Genomic DNA, 19,456 nt, shown 5'->3' on the forward strand with positions numbered 1-19,456 from the left:
TTTGCTGCCTTCAAAAATCCCACAATGGAATGCAGAAAATAGTCTGCATAGCCTGAACACAGTAGTATGCAACTGCGCAAGAATTGACTATTTTCTTCAGTAGAATTGGTTGCCTAGCGAGTGCACTAATTAGTCTCTATGGAACATCACTCTCCAAAGGGACAAAGATGGGAAAGAGCAGAATAATACCATATATGGCAAACCATTAGAGTTGGCGATGTACTATAAACATCTTTACTCATAAATTCACTAGGAGAGTTCAGTTTTCTCCGTGAGGCAGGTTGCTTTTTAATTTTTCTGTTCAGCTGAACACTCAATTTTTTTTCTCATGCAAAGAAACTAAATCTACACCTAAAAGAAAGTGGAGAATGAAAGCGTTGATTTTGTTTTTGTGGCACAAAGCCCTTGCCTTTCTGTATGCGGATCTATGCATTGCAGGCATAGCAGATGTACGTTTTGTTGTGCAGAGAGATCAGCGAGCAGAAAACACACAGAGCACACACACTGTCTGTGATCAGGAAAACTGGCTTTGGCTGTTTCTACAAAAAGTTATTTTTTCTGTGGCTCCTTGTGAATGAATTATCCTTTAAATTAATAGATGAAAAACTATAGCACAGTTTTGATGTTCCGGGGAAATATGTCCCTGTTGTTGGTGAGGGTGAGAGCATGTGACAAAGGGCAACTTTGCCTGGACCTGATTGTACCGACGCTGTGTAGTGTTATTGTGTTAACATGTCTTTGGAGTTGATTGATCTGTTAAAGCTGAATAATTTCCACACCAGTAATTGTTTTTTCCTTCCTGTAGTTATAAAGATCAGTCTTTGTTAAGCTGATTGCTTTTGCTAACTGCCTAACTGCCCTTTCTTCTTCCTCTTCCAGGTAAAACAGAGAGGAGTTTGTACTCATATGGCAGAGAGTCCAACCCACACTGCCATCAGGTCAGTCCCAATGTAAATGTCTTCTTTTATTCAACCAGTGTGTCAGTTTCAGTCATCTTTATTGCTTCTTTTTTGTTTTTTGATTGAGACAAAGCAGTAAATATATTTAGGCAAAACAGAGCAAACTCTGAGTTTGATTTGGTATCAGTAGTAGAGGATGTTCAGCTCTAGAGATGCGAGGTTTAAGCACCAAAATCTTTACTTGTGGTTGTGGACTTTTGCATATTAACTGTGGAACGTGGCCTGAAGGAGAGACCTAAAGCCATTGGTGCTTTTGGTAAATGTCTCCAGAATAACATGTAGCATGTCGCCAGTACCCACCTTATGCCTTTTTGCCCACATATCCTACCCACTGGATAATAAAGATTATAGAGGATTGTTCTAATGTGGCCCTAAACAAAAACAAAAAAAGGGGGGGGATTTGAATATGCAAATGAGGCGTTTAAATGCCAGTGTTGAAAAGTGAGCACAACCTAAACCTAGTGTTCTAAAGTGACTTTTTGGAGCTGGATGTGACTTTTGATCTCAGTCACTTATGCTGTAAAAAGAGGAGGAAGTTGACATCACCATAGTTTTGTAACCATCATTAAACATTTTGTAATAACCATTGTTGATAAATGGCAAGCTGATAGCTGATTATTTTTTGTAAATAGTTATTTTAATGTATTAATTTTTTCAAATAATTAGTAATGTTAAAATGTATGTTTATGTCGTTAGTTTGTGTTTGTTTTTGTGCACTTATACCAACCACTGTGTTGCTCTTAAACCTGCTCAAACACTCTCTGTGCCTAAGCCAAACCAAAAATCCAGAGAAAGTAAAAGCAGAGAAAAGGTGCTAACAAAATTAAAAAGCAAACATAAACCACAAGTACCTCCACCCTGCCTAGTCTTACGTTTCCTTAAATCAAATATTACATCTTAATCGCTATAATCTTCATAATAATATTTATGATATAAATAGTATAAATATTTGAATTAATTAAAAATATTCATAACATTTATAACTACTATGCTAATTTTTATAAACTTCAGCTTCAGAATTTCAGCAAACATCAGAATGAGTCCAGTGGTCTATAAACTAGTTAACAAACAATAAAATCAATTAATTGTTTATTAACATGGAATAATTATACAGTATTGTATTATTATGTATTTATAATCATTTATTAGCTATTTACAATGGCTATTTTAAAGTCATGTTTCTTTGGTCACTGACATCCAAACACATGGGTTTATGTGATGAACAAGGTTAACCAATCAACCCAAGTCACAATCACAGAATAAAAATATCCTCAAGTACAAGATGACTTTTTAAAAACAATGTAATATATTATATGTCAAAGTACTGCTTAAGGTTTTGAAGGTATGATTTCTTTGTATTGCTATTGATTGTGCACGCATTTTTTTTTATCTTACAAAGGTGTAAAAGAGTAACCTCCCATCAGACAAAGAATAATCTTACCAGTGGAGTTTTCATGTCCATTTAGCATTTATGTTTTTCTTGTTAATGTAAGTTCACTCTCCTATAAGCTGTTGGCTAGTGTGGCTTTGCACTGCTACATGTTAGCTAACTCTAACATTTAACATTTTTTTTCCCAATTGTCAAACATTTTGTTTAAACTCATGTCCCTTTGTTGTTCCCGTAAAGAGGATTCATGCAAATTTGCAAAGTCGTCTTTGACTTGTTGGCTGATTGTAGACGCTGTTTCTTGCATAATTTATTTCATTCAGATAGTTATTATTGTGCAACAGCTACCAATCACTCTCTGAAAAGTTGGGAACCTTCATTTGCAACTTAATATCCATGCATATATTCATGTGCTGTCATTTAAAGTCCACATAATAAAAGCTATAGAATACTCTGTTTGCTATGTGTCAATCACCCTCGTGACTACAATAAACAACAGCTGTTACATATTTTTTTGTATAATTTTAATAGAGATGTTTAACTTTATCTAACTATTCCCAACTTCATTAAACAAATAGTTATTAATTTTAACTTTAAGGACAACTGTTTTCAAAGAAATATGTATCACCAACGGTAGCACCAGGTGTTGTGACGACTTTTACTACATTCTGAATCTGTACTGTAATCTTCCTGCTCCGTTCTCATGGACCATATGCATCAATGAAAAGATACATGTTGATAATTAACAGAGACATACAGATGTTGGCATTTGATTAAAAAGAGAGGCTTGATGTGCTCGCTGTATTTTGATGACCACCAGATTAAAAAAAGAATCACATACGTTTCATTGCTGCACAGGTTGTTGGACATGTGGAATCTGATATTACAGATTTATTTTTCTTTTCGTCTCAATGATCTTTAATTAAAGCTTATCAAAGAAGTGCGTTTCCTAGATTAAAAATATCGAAGTTGTACTAAAAGGTGTTACAGGTTATTATGAATCTATGAAATACTGTATGTGAAAAATTTCCTTTTGCATATCAAGAAGTTTGACTTTCAGATCTGATAAAAGCTGGCGGATAACAGTGGAGAATTTGATTATATTATTTAATTGCTATGTAGTTCAAATGTACACAAGTTTCTGATTAATCCACTTCCTAAAGTTGATGTGTGACTCTTCAATATCATAATATTTTTAGCGTTACTGTAGGTTTTGGCGCTACATTAGAAATTGTGGTCTAATTAATTTTAATCTTGCCTTTGGCGATTGCTGGTCTGTATGTTCATCTGCTAGCTTGTCATTATTTCATTGCAAAGTGAAATGATGCAGTTGAAGTCTGTCCATTTTGCTGGCCACTTGACTTTTAGCACCACCAGCATGTTAATCTTTGCGCTACTGAAATATTGCTACATATCACTGATAAAAAGCTTGATGCAGATATTCATGGTTCCCAGATGGTAAACTTTAATGACTTGGGTGATCACCAGACTTTCTCAAGGACTGTCATCAGGTAAAAATGTCACGTTATCAGTTAGACCTTTTCATACCCATACAAACTAACAGTTTAGTTTGTATGTCATCTTTCCTGATCTTAATTTGCCCTTCATCTTCTTGTAAGTAGCCTCTTTGTACAGCAATAGATTCCTTTTACCACTCTTGCAATACTTGAAACCATCCCTGAAGGTCCTGTTTTGTGAGCAAGTCAAGTACCATCTGTAACACCCCACTGAGTCAAAATAGTTATCCTTTAAATAAAATTTCAGAATAAAGAAGACAAAGTGATGGTTGTGTTGGTGTGGCCAAAGTACTCTCTGTCATGCATACTCTGCAATGAAGGGGCACCCGACTGTGATCACACCACAGCTCAGGTTGTTTGCACCAAATGTTCTCACTTAGAATATTACAACAGGATTCAGCATTGAGAATCTGACCCCTGTGAAAGAATGTGCAAGAGAAAAATTTTCAGAGAAAACAAGGAGCATGTTCATAGTTACACTGCTGACCAATCTTCCCTTCTTTGGCCTTGGACACTGAAAGGTCTTCCACTGTGAAAACTGCTGCCTGGTGTCTGAGTTATAACCATAACTCTTAGTAATAATTTGCAAAAGGAAAGTTGGGTCATCCCAGACCTGTTCACAGAGATCCTTACAGACATCTGCGTGCATGGACATAAAAATATATAAAGTACAGGTCCAGACATTGATTACACAAACAAAAAATCAACAGCACCTGTTGTATTAACATCACTGTGCACACTCTGTTTATGCATGGTGTTCAAGTGTTTATGATGAAATAGCACTAACTTTTATGTTATTTAGTAAGTGTTGGCATGCTAACAAGCAAAACTGAGATAGCACCACTAAAATCACTTCTAGGGAGAAATAGGATTGAGCCTGCCTTTTGAATTCCTAAAGAGCCCAGATAGCAAGTTAATAATTAATAAAATGAAATGAAATTAAACAAGGACTCGTGCTCTTATTTGGAATCGTGACATTGATTCAATGATGACCTTGAATCTCATATAATAATAATTGTCATAATGTTATAATATTTATAATTGCATTCTAGAGATGTTGTGATCAATGTCATGTCCACATCATCTAGACCTTGTGTTTCGGGATGATGTGGACACAGAGAATCTGTTTAATAACAGGAAAAGCGACTGCCAGCAGGGCCGATCAGACCAAACAAAATGATTGACAGTGGTCCAAATCTGGTTGCCTGGGGCAACTGGGCAACCGTTAATGTTGATCCTTGTGAATGGAGAGAACTCAGAAAGCAAAGTGATGGACAGTAAAGACAAGCAAAAATCCAAATGTGGCATCCGAAGGACTCAGACTTTTGAAAGGCCTTCCTGCCTTTTGATCTTTCATGAGGACACGATTTGGCCATGACAACCTCATAAACAATGACGCACACAGACAACATACCAGTTTCTCCATCATGCTAAATGTGCCAGTTGTAGGCACTGGAATACTTGTCATGCAGGTGGAATTAAATAAAGGTGCCGTTTGCCCCCTGAGACTTTATTTCTTCCTTTGTTTTATTTAGTCATTCATCAGTTTACCAGCTGATTCGCTCAGTATAGACTTGTTTTAATCATTCATATTACCAGTAGGCCAGCACAGTAAGCTGTTACTATCCATTTTAATCAGTGATGAGCAGAGAGACATACAGATTAATAACTGTAATATGTACTTCTTTTCTCACAGGAGGCATTTAAACCCAAGTTATAATCCTTTCTAACCTTTACCTTTCATGGCTAAACTTAACTGCATAAACTTGCTGCCTAAAGTTAACCAAAATAGCTCATGAAATTGAAAGAAACCTTTTAACGTAACGTTAAATCCAAAAATACAAGACTTAAACTCTTGTTGAGTGGATTAAGCTTCCTCTCGCCCTCTAGTCTTGCGAGGATTACTACTTCCATTCAGCAGCGAGGAACATCCTTCATCAAATGAGGTGATAACGCTCTGCTAGTACACAGAATGCCCCACCTGATGGAGCTATTTATGGGACTGATAACGACTGATGAGGTCTTTTTGATTCAACAATGACATTTGAACGTTTTATTTATTCATGCATTCATTCAATCATTGGGAAGTGTATTAATTCATATGCTGGTTTTCTCTGACGGACATTTGAAGCGTTTCGCAATCAGTCCTTGGTGGTGGATCCATACGTTTATAGATACCTCCTCGTTATGTGATTTGTTTATTTGTTTATTTTACAAATATAAGCTGACCATCTATTGACTGTCTGCTCCCTCCACTTTTTTTCCTTTTTTGTCCTAAGCACTGTTTTTTTTTTTATATAAATCCATCCATTTGTACTCATTTGTCCATCTAACAGTTGATTTGTTAACTTGATCAGCCTTTGATTCGTCCATGTATCCATCTTTCCATCCATCCATTACTCCATTTATCACCGCCTCGCTGATCTTTTATTTATAACCACCTCTTATATCCAGCTGTGGCCTTTGTACGAGGCTACAGCAAACCGTAGAGGACAAAAATATGAAATAAATGAAACATTACTGCCTCACTGGCCATTTTCCTACTGGGCTGCTGTCAAATTGTCCTGCTACACAGTCTGAATGGCTCCTGATGGAAATTGTTTGGAAATGGCAGATAAATTTACATGCTGGGCTGAAGTCCAAAATCCTCTGGCTTCGTCCTCGGCTGTTAGTGAAAGAGAAAGAGAGAGAGAGAGAAAAAAACACTTAGAGGGGAGGATGAGCTCACACACTAACAGCAGGAAGATTTCCAATGACCCCAGTTTATTTCGCCAGTCTCAGACCAAACCAAATAGATTTCTTCCGTTGGAGTTTTGAGTTAATTTAGGTTTTGGTTCCACATTTTTGGCTGCAGTTATTGTGGAAGTTTTAAATTTAGACATAATAATTTTGTCTCTGCCAATTTCCTCCATCTGAGTTCCAAAACACTCGATGATCATACTGGACTGCCATTTCATTTGAAATCTATTATTCAGTTTGACATTGTACTCATGTAAAGTAATTTCTCTTTGGGAAAATGGATTATTTTACACTAGTCAATGATGTAATCATAGCTGAATTTAAAAAAGAGAGAATTGGTCAGTGATTAAGAGGGCTGGAAATAATAAATAATCTTGTAGTAAACTAGAAGAAAAAGGGATTGAAAAATAAATAACCAGATGTTTGGATTCATGCGTGTGGGGCACAGAGCCACTGGAGTTCGGATGCTTTAATGCTTTTACCTTTTATGTTTAATAATTGATACAATTAATAACAATTGTGACATTTGGGAAGCTGTAGGATTCATCCTCTGTGGACCATGTTTTGTCTTATTTTTAACTCATTTCATTCTGAACCAATTGTTGGGGCGAAATGTAATTGTCAAGTTTGGCCAGATCATTATGAGCAGATTGATATTTATATCAGATGGTTTAAACCAGAGGTTTTAACCATTTAAAGCCGGTCGGAGCGGACACACTCCATTTTGCGTAACTATTTTTAAATCCCGGTAGCACTGCAACCACGTAAGCTAGCGCAATAATTTTTTTTGCATATGAAACCGGAGGAGTTGTACTTACATCTTATGCCATCAGGTTGTCCTAGGTCAAGGTTTCCTTCCACATATAGCTTTGCAAAAGCTGCATAAAAATCACTTGCAGCAACAAAAACATAATATTCCAGAAACACGCTTTGCCGATCCGATCAGCTGTTTGTAACACTTCCTACATCCATCAGCATGAACTATCACATGACCGCATGACCTGCCCGAAACTGGAAGTGACATCATTTTGCGGAAATGTAGTTTTTTTTACCATCAGGGCCTTATGAGCTTATACTTGTGTTTTTAAAAGTTATGTTTGACTTTATGACTTTCTGTGTTGTTTTTGGGATGCTGAGGACTCATATTGCACTGCTGGAAATATTTTATTTTGATGCATATGCTGTTATTTTGCAAATTTGCACTATAATATATTTTTTCGTTTTTCCTGCAGTATATGAAAATTGGTGTATCTCAAAAATAAAACTATGAAGACACTTAAAATAAATTTCCTTTGGTGGGAAACTAGTTTGTGCAACTTTTTTGTATTTACAGTTTTGAGGGATAAGCCTCTTAAATTTCTCTAACTTGAAATATATGTTAAAAAATCAAAAACGATTTTCAATTTTTTTGTAGTTTATTGCACTTTTTTGCAATTTATGTAATTACTATGCACTTAATTCAGACATATTATTAAAATTTGGGCTATAATGGTTGTATTGATGTATAGCAACTTGAAATGCTCCCAAAAAATGGCTCCACAGCATGTAAAAATATAATATAAGCTCTGGCGGACTTGGTTCTATGGTAGGTCTTAAAGGGTTAAATATAAGGCCCAGAGGCCAGAACCAACCCAGCAAAGATTCCAATCCAGCCCACTGGATGAATTTGGAAAATGTGAAGAGATCAATATTCTTAATCGGATGAGCTACCTTTGTGTTTCTGAGTGGCAGCCAATCAGAATAAAGTTGGCTTAAAGGGGGCGGTTCTAAAAATGATATTTTGCAGACAGAGGATAAACTGAAGGGCTGCCCAGAATAAGATTGAGAAGTATTATTTTGAATTGCAAATTATGCAAAGATGGTTTATTTTTTGGTCCAAAAAAAGTGGAGCTGGAAATGAGCTTAATGAATCCCTTTTAACTTTAATATGATGCACAAATGTGCTTTTAATAAAAAAAAAAAAAGTATGTGCAATACTATTTTGAATATGTGATAATTCACTGATATTAGTTTACATTTATATAGTGTGATGGTTTGTGTTATAGTTGGGTTTTAGGTTTTAGGGTCAACTAGTTTTGGTTACCCAATCAGGTTGCGTTCCACAAAGCGATGGCTGGTACCATCAATGGTCCATTGACAGTAGTTTCCAGTGTTTATTTTCTGCACAAGAGTGCTTTTTCTCCTTAGTGACTGCTTGCATCCACTTTGAACGTGGAACCTGACAGGGTCATTGTGACTCTCACCAAGCTGTAAATGGGTGCTGGGGGATGGGAAACATGGTTTGATGCCAGTGTAAGAGCCCGACATCACAACAGTGAGCTGTGCTCCTTTACAATCATCCAGACACCCTCCAAAACCCAGAGTCTGCTGACAGAAGGTAGCATAAATACTCCAAACACCAGGATGGAGAGAGAATGAGAACGTTGTTGGATTACATGGGATATTGGGAACAGATATTTTTTTATTATTTACTTCATATTACTTCATATAATGCTACATTTATACAGTGTGCAAATTGTAACAAGTTTAATGGAATAGAGAAAACACTGGGTTAAAGTTCAAGCTTCCAAGAAATCTTTTCGACTTTTATGGTTATGGAACATTATATTAAGCTGCATTGCTACATGGTAGCTGTTCTGGAGTTTTTGATCAAGTTTTAGCTTTACCAAGCTGGTCTCCCAATCGTTCCATTAATATGTTTAATCACCAAGAGGTAAAACCCAATAATTATGCATTTCTCTTGGTAGTTAAAAGAAATATTAAGTTCAAACTAAATCCACTTATCTTTTGCCTTCTTCCTAAAAGATGAACCCTTTAAGACTTTAAGACTAATATTCTCCAGATAGTTCCTTTACTGCTAGCCTGAGGATACACCTTTTTGTTAACTTCCACTGCTATGGCCAAGAAAAGCACATTGTTTGTTCTTCTCTGGTTTTATGGGGATTTCTGTGGTTTCACTGCTGCTGAGAGTATCACCTGGACTCCCATAACCACAGTGGAAACACCCTCATTGGCAGTATAATATATAGCCAGCACACACCCGCACAAACACACTACATGACTTTCTTATAGCTGCTATCTAAAGGGGAATTCTGTCTACATAAGCAGAAAACCCCTCCTCATCTGGATGAAGGGATGGGAGTAGATGATCTTCCCGTCTCTCATCCCGTCTCGCACTCTTTATATCTTCTTATCTTGTTTGGGGTTTTTCATCAGTTTCCTCCCCATCTGAAATTTTTCCCTTCTTCTTCATTCTGTCGTTCATTCAAGCCAAAGCCACTATGTCGACTGCTTACACACACACACACACACACACGCACACACGCACACAGTTTTTTCTCTCAGCCACACCAAAGCATGCCTGTCATCCACTTATCGCCTCACAGATCAGCAGGTTAGTCCTGGGCCGGCAGCGAGCGCTGAGGCAGCAGCAGTGTGGATGTGAGGTTCTGCTGGAATGCAACATGAAAAAAAAGCCTTTAACCCTTCCTATATACACACACACTCACACATCAGTCAGTGAAAAGTGCTGAAGCCTCCGTTTTTGAAGCTCTGCAAGTTTTGGGAGCCACTTGGAAGCCGCATTTTCCTATTAAACAAGGTGCACACACATGCACTTACAAATTTTCAGTCTGAATAAACCTAGATTTACTCTATTAAATACACATGCAGATACTGTATCTGCAACATAACATAGCGACGTCATTTTTATAGATGGATCTGTGCTGTGGGCTATCTTGAGTTACATTTACCTGCAGAAGAACAGCAGGTGTGTCATTCCCCTCGGCTTCCTTGTTTACCGCTAATATCCTCAATCAGCTAAACTCGTGAGCACTTTAGGGCTCTCCAAACATTTTTGCGTCTGATGGGTCAGAGACTAGAAAGAGAGAAACTTGGCATTGTGGTCTCTGTCCTCGCTGTGTTCTCATTTGTCATCTTTCACTCTGTTTTTGTCTCTTCGATCTCTTTCAAACGTACAGATCTTTGAGGTTTAAAAACACAAAGAACCCTTTGATGCGCTGCTTTTCAGCGTATCCACTTGAGTTTTAATAAGTTGAGTGGTTGTGTGGCGGTGTTTGATCATCAATGTGAGAGGTGTTTATGGGTGCACTTAAGAAATAAAATGTTATATGTGGTCATTTCAGATCATCAGTGCAGTATCAACTTTCTTCTCATATTAAATTCACAGCAGGTCAGGCATCTGAAGCCTGAGTGACACAAAGATAATGTCTTTTTACCAATGTTACCATTTCCCGATCCTTCTTTGTGTTTGTGTTAAGCTTTGTGGGGGAGCATTTTCTCTCGCTTTCTCTCATGTCCCTAAAATTGCCGTAGACAGTAATCAGTAATTCTCAATTTTCTGGCAAGTTTCAGTCACAAAAATGTTCCCAAAGAACTTTTACATCGCAGCTTTAGGTCAGTAGTTGAAAATAGCCCGTGTCAGTGACCTGATGCATCAGTAATACAGCTGTCTAAAAGTCCAGCGTTTCTTTGCTGTCATAGTTGTACTGTGGCAGAAATAAGAAGGAGATGGATTTTGAGAAAGAAAAAAAAATGGAGGGGAAGGTGTCATGTGGTTGTCTGCTGCCAGCATAGACTGTATATAAAAGATGGATGTAGCAGCTTGACATCAGCCAGTGGTTTGTGAACTCCTGTTTTGAAGCCTTAACATTAGCATTCCAGTCACAACCATATTTATGGGTTTATTTTATTTTCAGAAACGGTCATATTTATAAAAGAGAGTCAATGATAACATCACAATTTACGCTAGCAAGCTTGGTTAGTAAGGTAAACTGTACATGTGCATCACATAGACACAGATACCTGCTGACAGGTCCTTAATAAGATAAACTTTTTTACAATTAAAAACACAGCATGCTATCATTTCTGTTATACAGCAGCATTAAAATGTTCTAAAATTCACCAATGCTATAAACACAATCTAGAGGTCTGGTTCAGTGACTTGAATTAGCGAGTAAACGCTAGCAGGCAGCTCTGTTTGTACTCGTCCGCTTGGGTGCTACGTGGGATGATGCTAAGAAGAGACCTGCATAACAGCGTTTAAAAACTAGCAGCATATGACAATAAAATATAATAACTAATAATACCTAAAAATATTCACATTTTTCACTGCTGTCTTATTTTGCAGATTACAGATTGTCTTTATTCACCTTTACATACCACTGAAGAAGCAAATCTCTCATTTTCTGTCTATCTCCTCCTGTCTGTAAAAATGCAGTACTTCTAAGTGTGTGTGTGTGTGTGTGTGTGTGTGTGTGTGTGTGTGTGTGTGTGTGTGTGTGTGTGTGTGTGTGTGTGTGTGTGTTCATCATCATATTCATTCAGACTCTCTTCTCACCCCCATTGGCTCCTTTCTGACCAATGGCGTTGCAGCAGGAAGTACAAGCCCCCAACAGCTGGTCCACCAAGAAAAATACAAGGACAAGTCAAAGACTGTTACATGCAGGGAAATATTCATAAAGCTGCTTTGACCGTAGTCTGTCCTAATTGGGCTCCATTATTATTGGGCCATTTGTACATTATAAAAGTGTTTCTCTTTTAGAACAGCCAGTTTGGTACAAACAACTTTATGCAAAGCAAAGAGGAACTCAGTGATATATTAGCAGATGACACAAATCTTACACTTTGCTTCACTGTTTACATGCATTGTTTGAAACAAAATAGTTTTATAATATTCCCAGCTCAATTACTTCAGCTTAAGTACAGTGGGAGACCCCTGCAGACCTGCTGTGGATTACAGCTTTCCCTCTCTCTTTGCATGTTTTGTAATCCCCACGTAATAAACTCAGAGTGAGATATTTATGCTAAGTCACTGACTTGGTTGTGCCAGCTGTGATGTCAGCACATTTATACCAGTGCTCGTGGCACGCCGGACTCACTGCAGTATGCAGATTTTTTTCCTCAAAGTTTTCAAGTTGCAGCGTCCCCCTCTGTGTAATCTGGGAATATCACGGCTCCTGTACCATTATATTGTCGTAATGGTTCTTGTCTTCAACCTGGTCAAGTTGGTGCATGACAAGCCAAAGCGACACCAAAGCAGGACATGAGCTAGCAGGTGTGACATCATTTTTGTGTCTGCTGCTAACCTAGGTGTTCCTGTTAGATATTTTGTAGCTTTGACACTGGCACTGGTTTGGAAACAGGATTGAAATATTGTGAGCAGAGATCTCTCAGGTAATCAAGTCAAATCTGCGGTCCATGTCTATACTTATGCTAAATGTTTTGCAAATTGTTCTGTCTGTGTGATAAAATGCAGAGCTGTGAGAGAAGAGCAAGAAAGACGTGATAACTGCATTAATGGATTGGGAGCCCGAAGGCATAGAAGTAAGAAATGAGTGGAGAAAAAACTGTAAAGAGTTAAAGTCTTTACATTGGTTGGAAAAAACTCTAATTAAAGAAAAAACAAAAACAGGAAGACATATATTTGTTTTCTGTTGTTACTGTAAACAGCTGTTAATTGCCAGCAATCAGTGATGTTTGCAGGCTGAAAATCTGTTTGTTTTTGTTGTTCATACAGTGACTACATCCTGATGTTATGGTACATACCCCTTGATCTACGGGCCTGTAGCTAAACACAAATAAGACCAGAAAATTTTGAGGAGGTTCAGCACCAGACAGGGGCTTTTGTTGCCTCATGTCTGTAACCTCACCAAGTTATGTCATATCTGTCTATAGTCAGTCTTATCTCCTTCTGCATCCATCCATCCTCCTTTTTTTTTTTTTTGTAGTGAGGTGTTCCATTCACAGCTGCTCTCCAGATCTGAATACACACACACACACACACACACACACACACACACACACACACACACACACACACACACACACACACACAGCTGCTCGGCTCTCTCAGGAGACTCTCAGCTGTCATTTACTCTCATTTACCGGCCGCAGAGATCGGCACTTTTATTTTTTGCTATTGATCATAAAGACACACACGATGCTGGACTCACATGCTCTGTCTTTGTTGACGCATCAGCAGTGACAGCTCAGAGTTTGTGCCTGTTTCATTCATTTTGCACATTTAGAGTGTCAGGACCATCCAGTGCAAGTATAGCATGATGTACTGTAGCTGCTGGGGGCTCCTTTAGTTACAGTTGTTGAAAGCAACTGTACCATCAGTAGATGGTAGAACAATTCAAAAATACTGGGAAGCTATATTAAGGAGCAGAAGAATAGCTAGGATACAACTGGACAAGGATAGAGAGAGCTAGTCTCAGCAGTCAGCTGGGTTGCACTAGGTCAATAAAGCACCAGTGAAGTATGGAATTATAGAATTTGATCTCGTGACCCAGTGATTATAAATAAATATCACCTACAGCGGTTCTTATCAATTCAAGTCAACTCAATTAGATTTTATTTATATAATGCCAAATCACAACAGGAGTTGCCTCAAGGTGTTTATACTGTAATGTAAAGATAATACAATAATACAAACAAAACAGGGAAAACCCCAACAATCGTATGACCCCCTATGAGCAAGTGCTTTGGCGACAGTGGGAACTAGGTTCTAGGGAGGGGAGGGTGACAGGACAAATACAAATATCAATCTATTGGTGATGTTAAACAACTAAAGACATAGGACGTCTAAGAGTCTCAGAGGAGCCTCAGAGACTGCAGAAGTCATTTGGATGAATGATGAAATGTTTCACACATTGACAACATCCAGGTGAACAGAATCAGCTTTCCAATGGCACACACCTTTTTTCACACCTTGATCATCTGGTGACCCTCAGGGCCACTTCCAAAGGGGACAACCCCCAGTAGGGGTTAAATACCGCCGCCATTTGTTACCCCTTCGGTCATAAAAAGCTGAACTAAGTTTCTGAATGTGATAACTCTAGCCATGCAACATAGGATTTTTTTTTCAACTGAAGAGGATGAGAGGTGAAAATATATTCACAAACCTAAAAAAGTCCAGTTGCATCTTTTTTTAATTAAAGTTCTTGATGTTTGCATTTAGTTTAAAGCCTCATAGCTGCTGGTGTAGCCACAGACATCTCGCTAATGTTAAATACTTTTACTCTAAGCAGTATTCCTAATTCAATTATTGCTCCTAAGAAAAAGAAGCACTGAGAAGAAGCTCAGTGTGCTTGCTGTTTTGCGAGGGTATATTTGGTTGTGAAAATTATTTGATTGATTCATGCAGCAGTTGACTGTGTTTATTTAACGAGTTTTCGGCAGGCATCACGGAGCCAAACCAGGGAGCTACTCTCTGTCAGTGACGTTGACTCTGTCTCCTTTCTCTTGTCTCAAACATCAAACAGTATGCTGTCACAGACACACACACACACACACACACACACACACACACACACACACACACACACACAGAAATTGCAAGCGAGGTACAACAGCTGGTAACAGACACAGAACAGAACTGAGCTGTCACATCTACACTGCAGAGCTGACACACACACACACACACGATAGTGCTGAAACTTTAATGCAAACATACACACACATGCTGACATACATATACCAGCAACTGCACTAATTCTCTTTCTCCCACGCATACACACACACACACAGCAATCCAGTCTTGATCTATGAGCTGTGGAAAAGCCAGCTGATATTTTTCATGTGTGTTCCCTTCATCAGAGCTCAGTTCTGCAGGTCTTCTCTCGGATTCTTATCTGTGGCAGATGAAGCAAGAACTTCCTGGATCCCACAGACCTTGAACTTCCTTTAAATGAGAATGAAATGCAGCCCAAGCTTTGGACATTTCAAAGATTTTTTTTGACTTTACAAATAAAAAGCACAGAAGCAGCAAAATACTTTAAATGTTCTCATCTCAGCAGAGCGTGGTCCACACTGAGGTTAAAGATATAGCTCAGTGAACAGCCTGTAAAAACATACACACTTATCTTGTATGATAAATAATTAGGATTTTATATTTTTCCCCAAAATTTGACATTTTAAATCAGCTAGACCCTGACATTTAAAGCAGCACTAAATACAACAAATAGAAATATGCATACATGTTCACAATATGACTTTTGCGGATTATTCGGATAATTATTTAGGCTAAAAACACAATTTCAGTCATCAGCATTAGCCTAAATATAAGCTCCATTTTTGCATTCAGCATGCCATGTGAGGAAATATTACTGTCACTCTGCTAATGAAAGGCTGTGACCACAAAGCAGCATACCTACTGTAATAGCAAAGCAATAAATTATAATCTCCATCCATCTATTCTCTTCTACTTATCCAATTCAGTGTCGCCAGTTGGGGTTGGAGCCTATCCCAGCTACCACAGGGTGGTGTGCGTCCTGGACAGGTTACGAAGGCTAAATTATAATCTACGCTCGTAAACTCAATGAATGCTCATGCAAAGTTAGCAGAACCTTTATTAGGACAGGCTTGTATCTTTAGCTTTGTTATATAATGCTTTCATGGGATTTCCTCTGGAACTTCATGCTGAGTGTCTAAATGTTGATGGTGTCCTCTTGTTGACCATCCTGAACATCTTATTACCTGATCACAAAGTTTGCAGTTAACAGCATCATCCTCCAATCTAAGGAAATGCACCATTGGTTGCTATAGCAGTGGTGCGAATAGCCTGCAACAGAACGAATGATTGGCTAAAAGGTGCTACCGTACAAACGCAGAAGTCAGAACATACATGTGCTATGTAACCGCAATGGTTTGCATTTCCTTAATAGACTATATATATTTTTTAATGTATTGCATCCAGCTTAATATTTTCCTATTTCTCACCATTGCATTTCCCAGGAATCGTGAAATAGTACTGATTGGTTTTCCTGGGAATCTTGTTTCCCAGGGTTAAACCCTAATATTAATGTTTTAAATGAAACTAAAATATTGCATAAATGCTGTTTCTAGCTCCCTGGAAATCATCAGGTGATGCCTATTTTAAGTTAACTTAAAAAGTATATATCGGTGTCACCCTGCTGTATATTGTTAGTTTATACAAATCTAAAAAAGAAATCACCATTGCTTATTTCATTCTTTTATATCCTACATTTCTCACTCTCCATTGGTCTGGAATATGGCTTTTTTTTCTTTTTTGTGCTTTAAATACGATTTGTTTCCAAAGGTAAAATAAGCAAAATAAGAGAGAAACAACAGGAAGTGTGGATACATTAAAAGAGTCTCAAAGAGGCACATCAGAAAATTTTAAAAATGTATTATTTCTGTTTAATAACAATTCAACAAAAGTAGGTTAAGCAGTCATATCTAGTATCCAAGCCACAACAGAGTTTTAGAAAGTTTTAAAAACCTAACTAATTTATCCATTATCTACCTATACTAGTAAGTATTATAAAAGTGAAAACAGATTAAATGGATTTGCTTCTTTTTACCCTTATCAGAGCCACATTGTAATCATCCAGTCATATTAAGTTTTATTTCAAGTGTTTCCCGGCACTAGCTCATATCCCCGACGTTTTCATGCATCATTAGGGCTTAATTTCTCCTTAATGGACGAATATGTAAAAATGTCCAAAATTAATGCCTTTTAGAAGATGTGAGGTTAGTGTTTGAAACAACCATCTGATTATGGAAATGAATCATCGTCTTCACGTTTATGGGAGAACTCCGGGGCTTTGCTCGTTCAGTTCAACTCGGTTTTCCCGAAGCCGAATTTAGCGAAGGTTAGAGGAGCTGCAGCCAATCACGTGTCAGCTCTGACTTGAAGGATATGTTTGATTGGGAAATGTGAACATCCATTCTTTGAGCTCTGTTTCTGGGTCTGTTTGCTCCTGGTCATAATGACTAAAAAGTCTCCAGAACTACAAAGTAAAGGCAGCTGGGAGTGATGCATGATGGGAGTGATCAGTTCAAGATGGCACTGCAGGGAAGCCTATTTTTCATTTTCATCTCTCTTTTCATCTCTAAATATAAATCTGTCTCTCCATCCATCATTTATTCCTTTCCGGTCTCCTCCTCTTTCTTCCTTCATGATCCCCTCCTTCCATTTGCCCCCTCTCCATTTTTTATTTGTTATTTTCCTTAAGGTCGTTCTGTACTCGCCCTCTTTATTCCATCTCTTCTTTTCTTTCTTCAGATTGTTCTTACTTTAATCTCTTCCATTCCTTGTCCCGTTATTGTCTTTTTCTCATTTTTCTCCTCCTTTTACCATCCTCATCTTTCTTCCTGGCTTTCTCCTCTGTCGTCTTTTTCCTTATGAATTTTTCCTCCCTACTGTCATTCCTTCCTGATCTCTACCTCCTTCTTTCCTCCCTGCTCATGTGTTTTCCATTTCTCCCTTCCATTTTACCTTTGTCCCTCTCGTCTTTTTTTTTTTCCTCCCTCATTCTTTCGTTGTCATCCTTACACTTCCTTTCTTCTTCTTCTTTTATCCTGTTTCCTTTCTTCCCTACTTGTTTGTCACTTGTCATCAACTTTGAACCTTCTTCCTTCCTTTCCCCTCAGTTCTTCTGTCATTTCTCATTCCCTTTTTCCTCTGTAACCAACTGCCATCTGTAATTTTTCCTCTCATACCAAACTTTCCTTTCTGTCTTTTACTCTCTGCATTTTTGTTCCTCTCCTTTCTTTTTCTCTCCTTCCTTCGAGATTCCTTTCTCTGCTTCCTTGCTTTGAGCTTCTAACTCTTACCTCTTTCCTCCCTTCTCTCTCCTTCATCCTTAACTCCCCCCCAATCCCCCTAATTGCATCCAGGAAGCTGCCAGATATTGTGAGGTGTAATGTGCTGTCTGATTCCTCTCTAAGTGTTCTTAAATGATCACTATTTATTTGTCAAGCCAAGCGTTGAACGCTAATTAAGGAGAAATGCTTTGAACTGCTGTGTGTGTGTGTATGTGTGTGTGTGTGTGTGTGTGTGTGTGTGTGTGTGTGTGTGTGTGTGTGTGTGTGTGTGTGTGTGTGTGTGTGTTTGCTGTGTTTGAGTAAAAGTGTGTGCTATTGGGTGTTTGGAGCAGTTAGAAGATGGAGGAAGTTGGCATTTGCGAGTGGATCCTTCGCTACTGCAGAAGTGTGTGTGTGTGTGTGTGTGTGTGTGTGTGTGTGTGTGTGTGTGTGTGTGTGTGTGTGTGTGTGTGTGTGTGTGTGTGTGTGTGTGTGTTTGCTGTGATCTGTCCCTGAGGTTTTTCTTACACCAGCATCATTTTAAATGACACACACAGACTCTGGTGGATTTATTTTACTGGCTGTTTCTCTGTGTGTTTGTGTTGTCATGGCAGTCCTGCAATTTGATTGGCTCTGTCGGCTTCTTAGATGCTTTGTTCTGTTGAAACTTGAAATAACTTTCTACACAAACATACAGTCTTATGTTTCATCATATGACACAGAGCAGCTTTTCTTTCCTTTAACTTCCTGCTTCCTTAACATTTCAGTATTTGAATATTTAGCCACAGAGATTTGGGTGTTTATGGTGTGGTGTGCAGCAAAGAGCCATGAACTTCAGCATTGAGGGTCTCCATGAGCTCCATGTTTGTTTCATCGAACACGTTTCTGGCACAGGGATGGTGGTGTGTCAGAACAGGGCTGCCCACCTGTAGTCGAGGGTAATTTGATATGATAACGTATGCTGTTGTCACATCTGAGTGTATCCTTCAACCTCCTCCACTTTATTCTGTTTTAGCCATGCTGTATTCTTTTTGTCACTCCTAATACGTCTTATTTTCCTTACAGTCCCTTCTTTAGTGCGCTCTTTGAATTGTGTGGCCTGAGCCTGAGGCTGGAAAAACATTTGCTTATGCTTTTGTGCATTCTGGTTCACTGCCACGGCTCACTGGGACTCTGAATGGAACCGAACAATCCCAGTTCCACCTGTGATTTTCCTACTATGACGTGTCAAAAGCATTTTTTCACACATGCAATGCCGCCCAGAATTTTTGCTCCTAGTT

At 38.3% G+C, this 19,456-nt stretch overlaps 1 protein-coding gene across 4 annotated transcripts in view; it reads left to right on the top strand.

The window, feature by feature from the left end:
• tcf4 (transcription factor 4) overlaps positions 1–19,456 on the top strand; it is a 259,813-nt gene that overhangs the window by 125,067 nt on the left and 115,290 nt on the right. For all 4 annotated transcript variants that reach the window (XM_085413413.1, XM_085413411.1, XM_085413410.1 and 1 more), the window contains exon 7: positions 880–938. In XM_085413413.1, the coding sequence (XP_085269539.1) occupies positions 880–938 (59 nt within the window). The remainder of the gene's footprint in view (positions 1–879; positions 939–19,456) is intronic.

The sequence above is a fragment of the Rhamphochromis longiceps genome, linkage group LG7, assembly GCF_057381845.1.
Source record: "Rhamphochromis longiceps isolate RC_006_pf linkage group LG7, R_longiceps_female_GT1.1, whole genome shotgun sequence".
NCBI lineage: Eukaryota > Metazoa > Chordata > Actinopteri > Cichliformes > Cichlidae > Rhamphochromis > Rhamphochromis longiceps.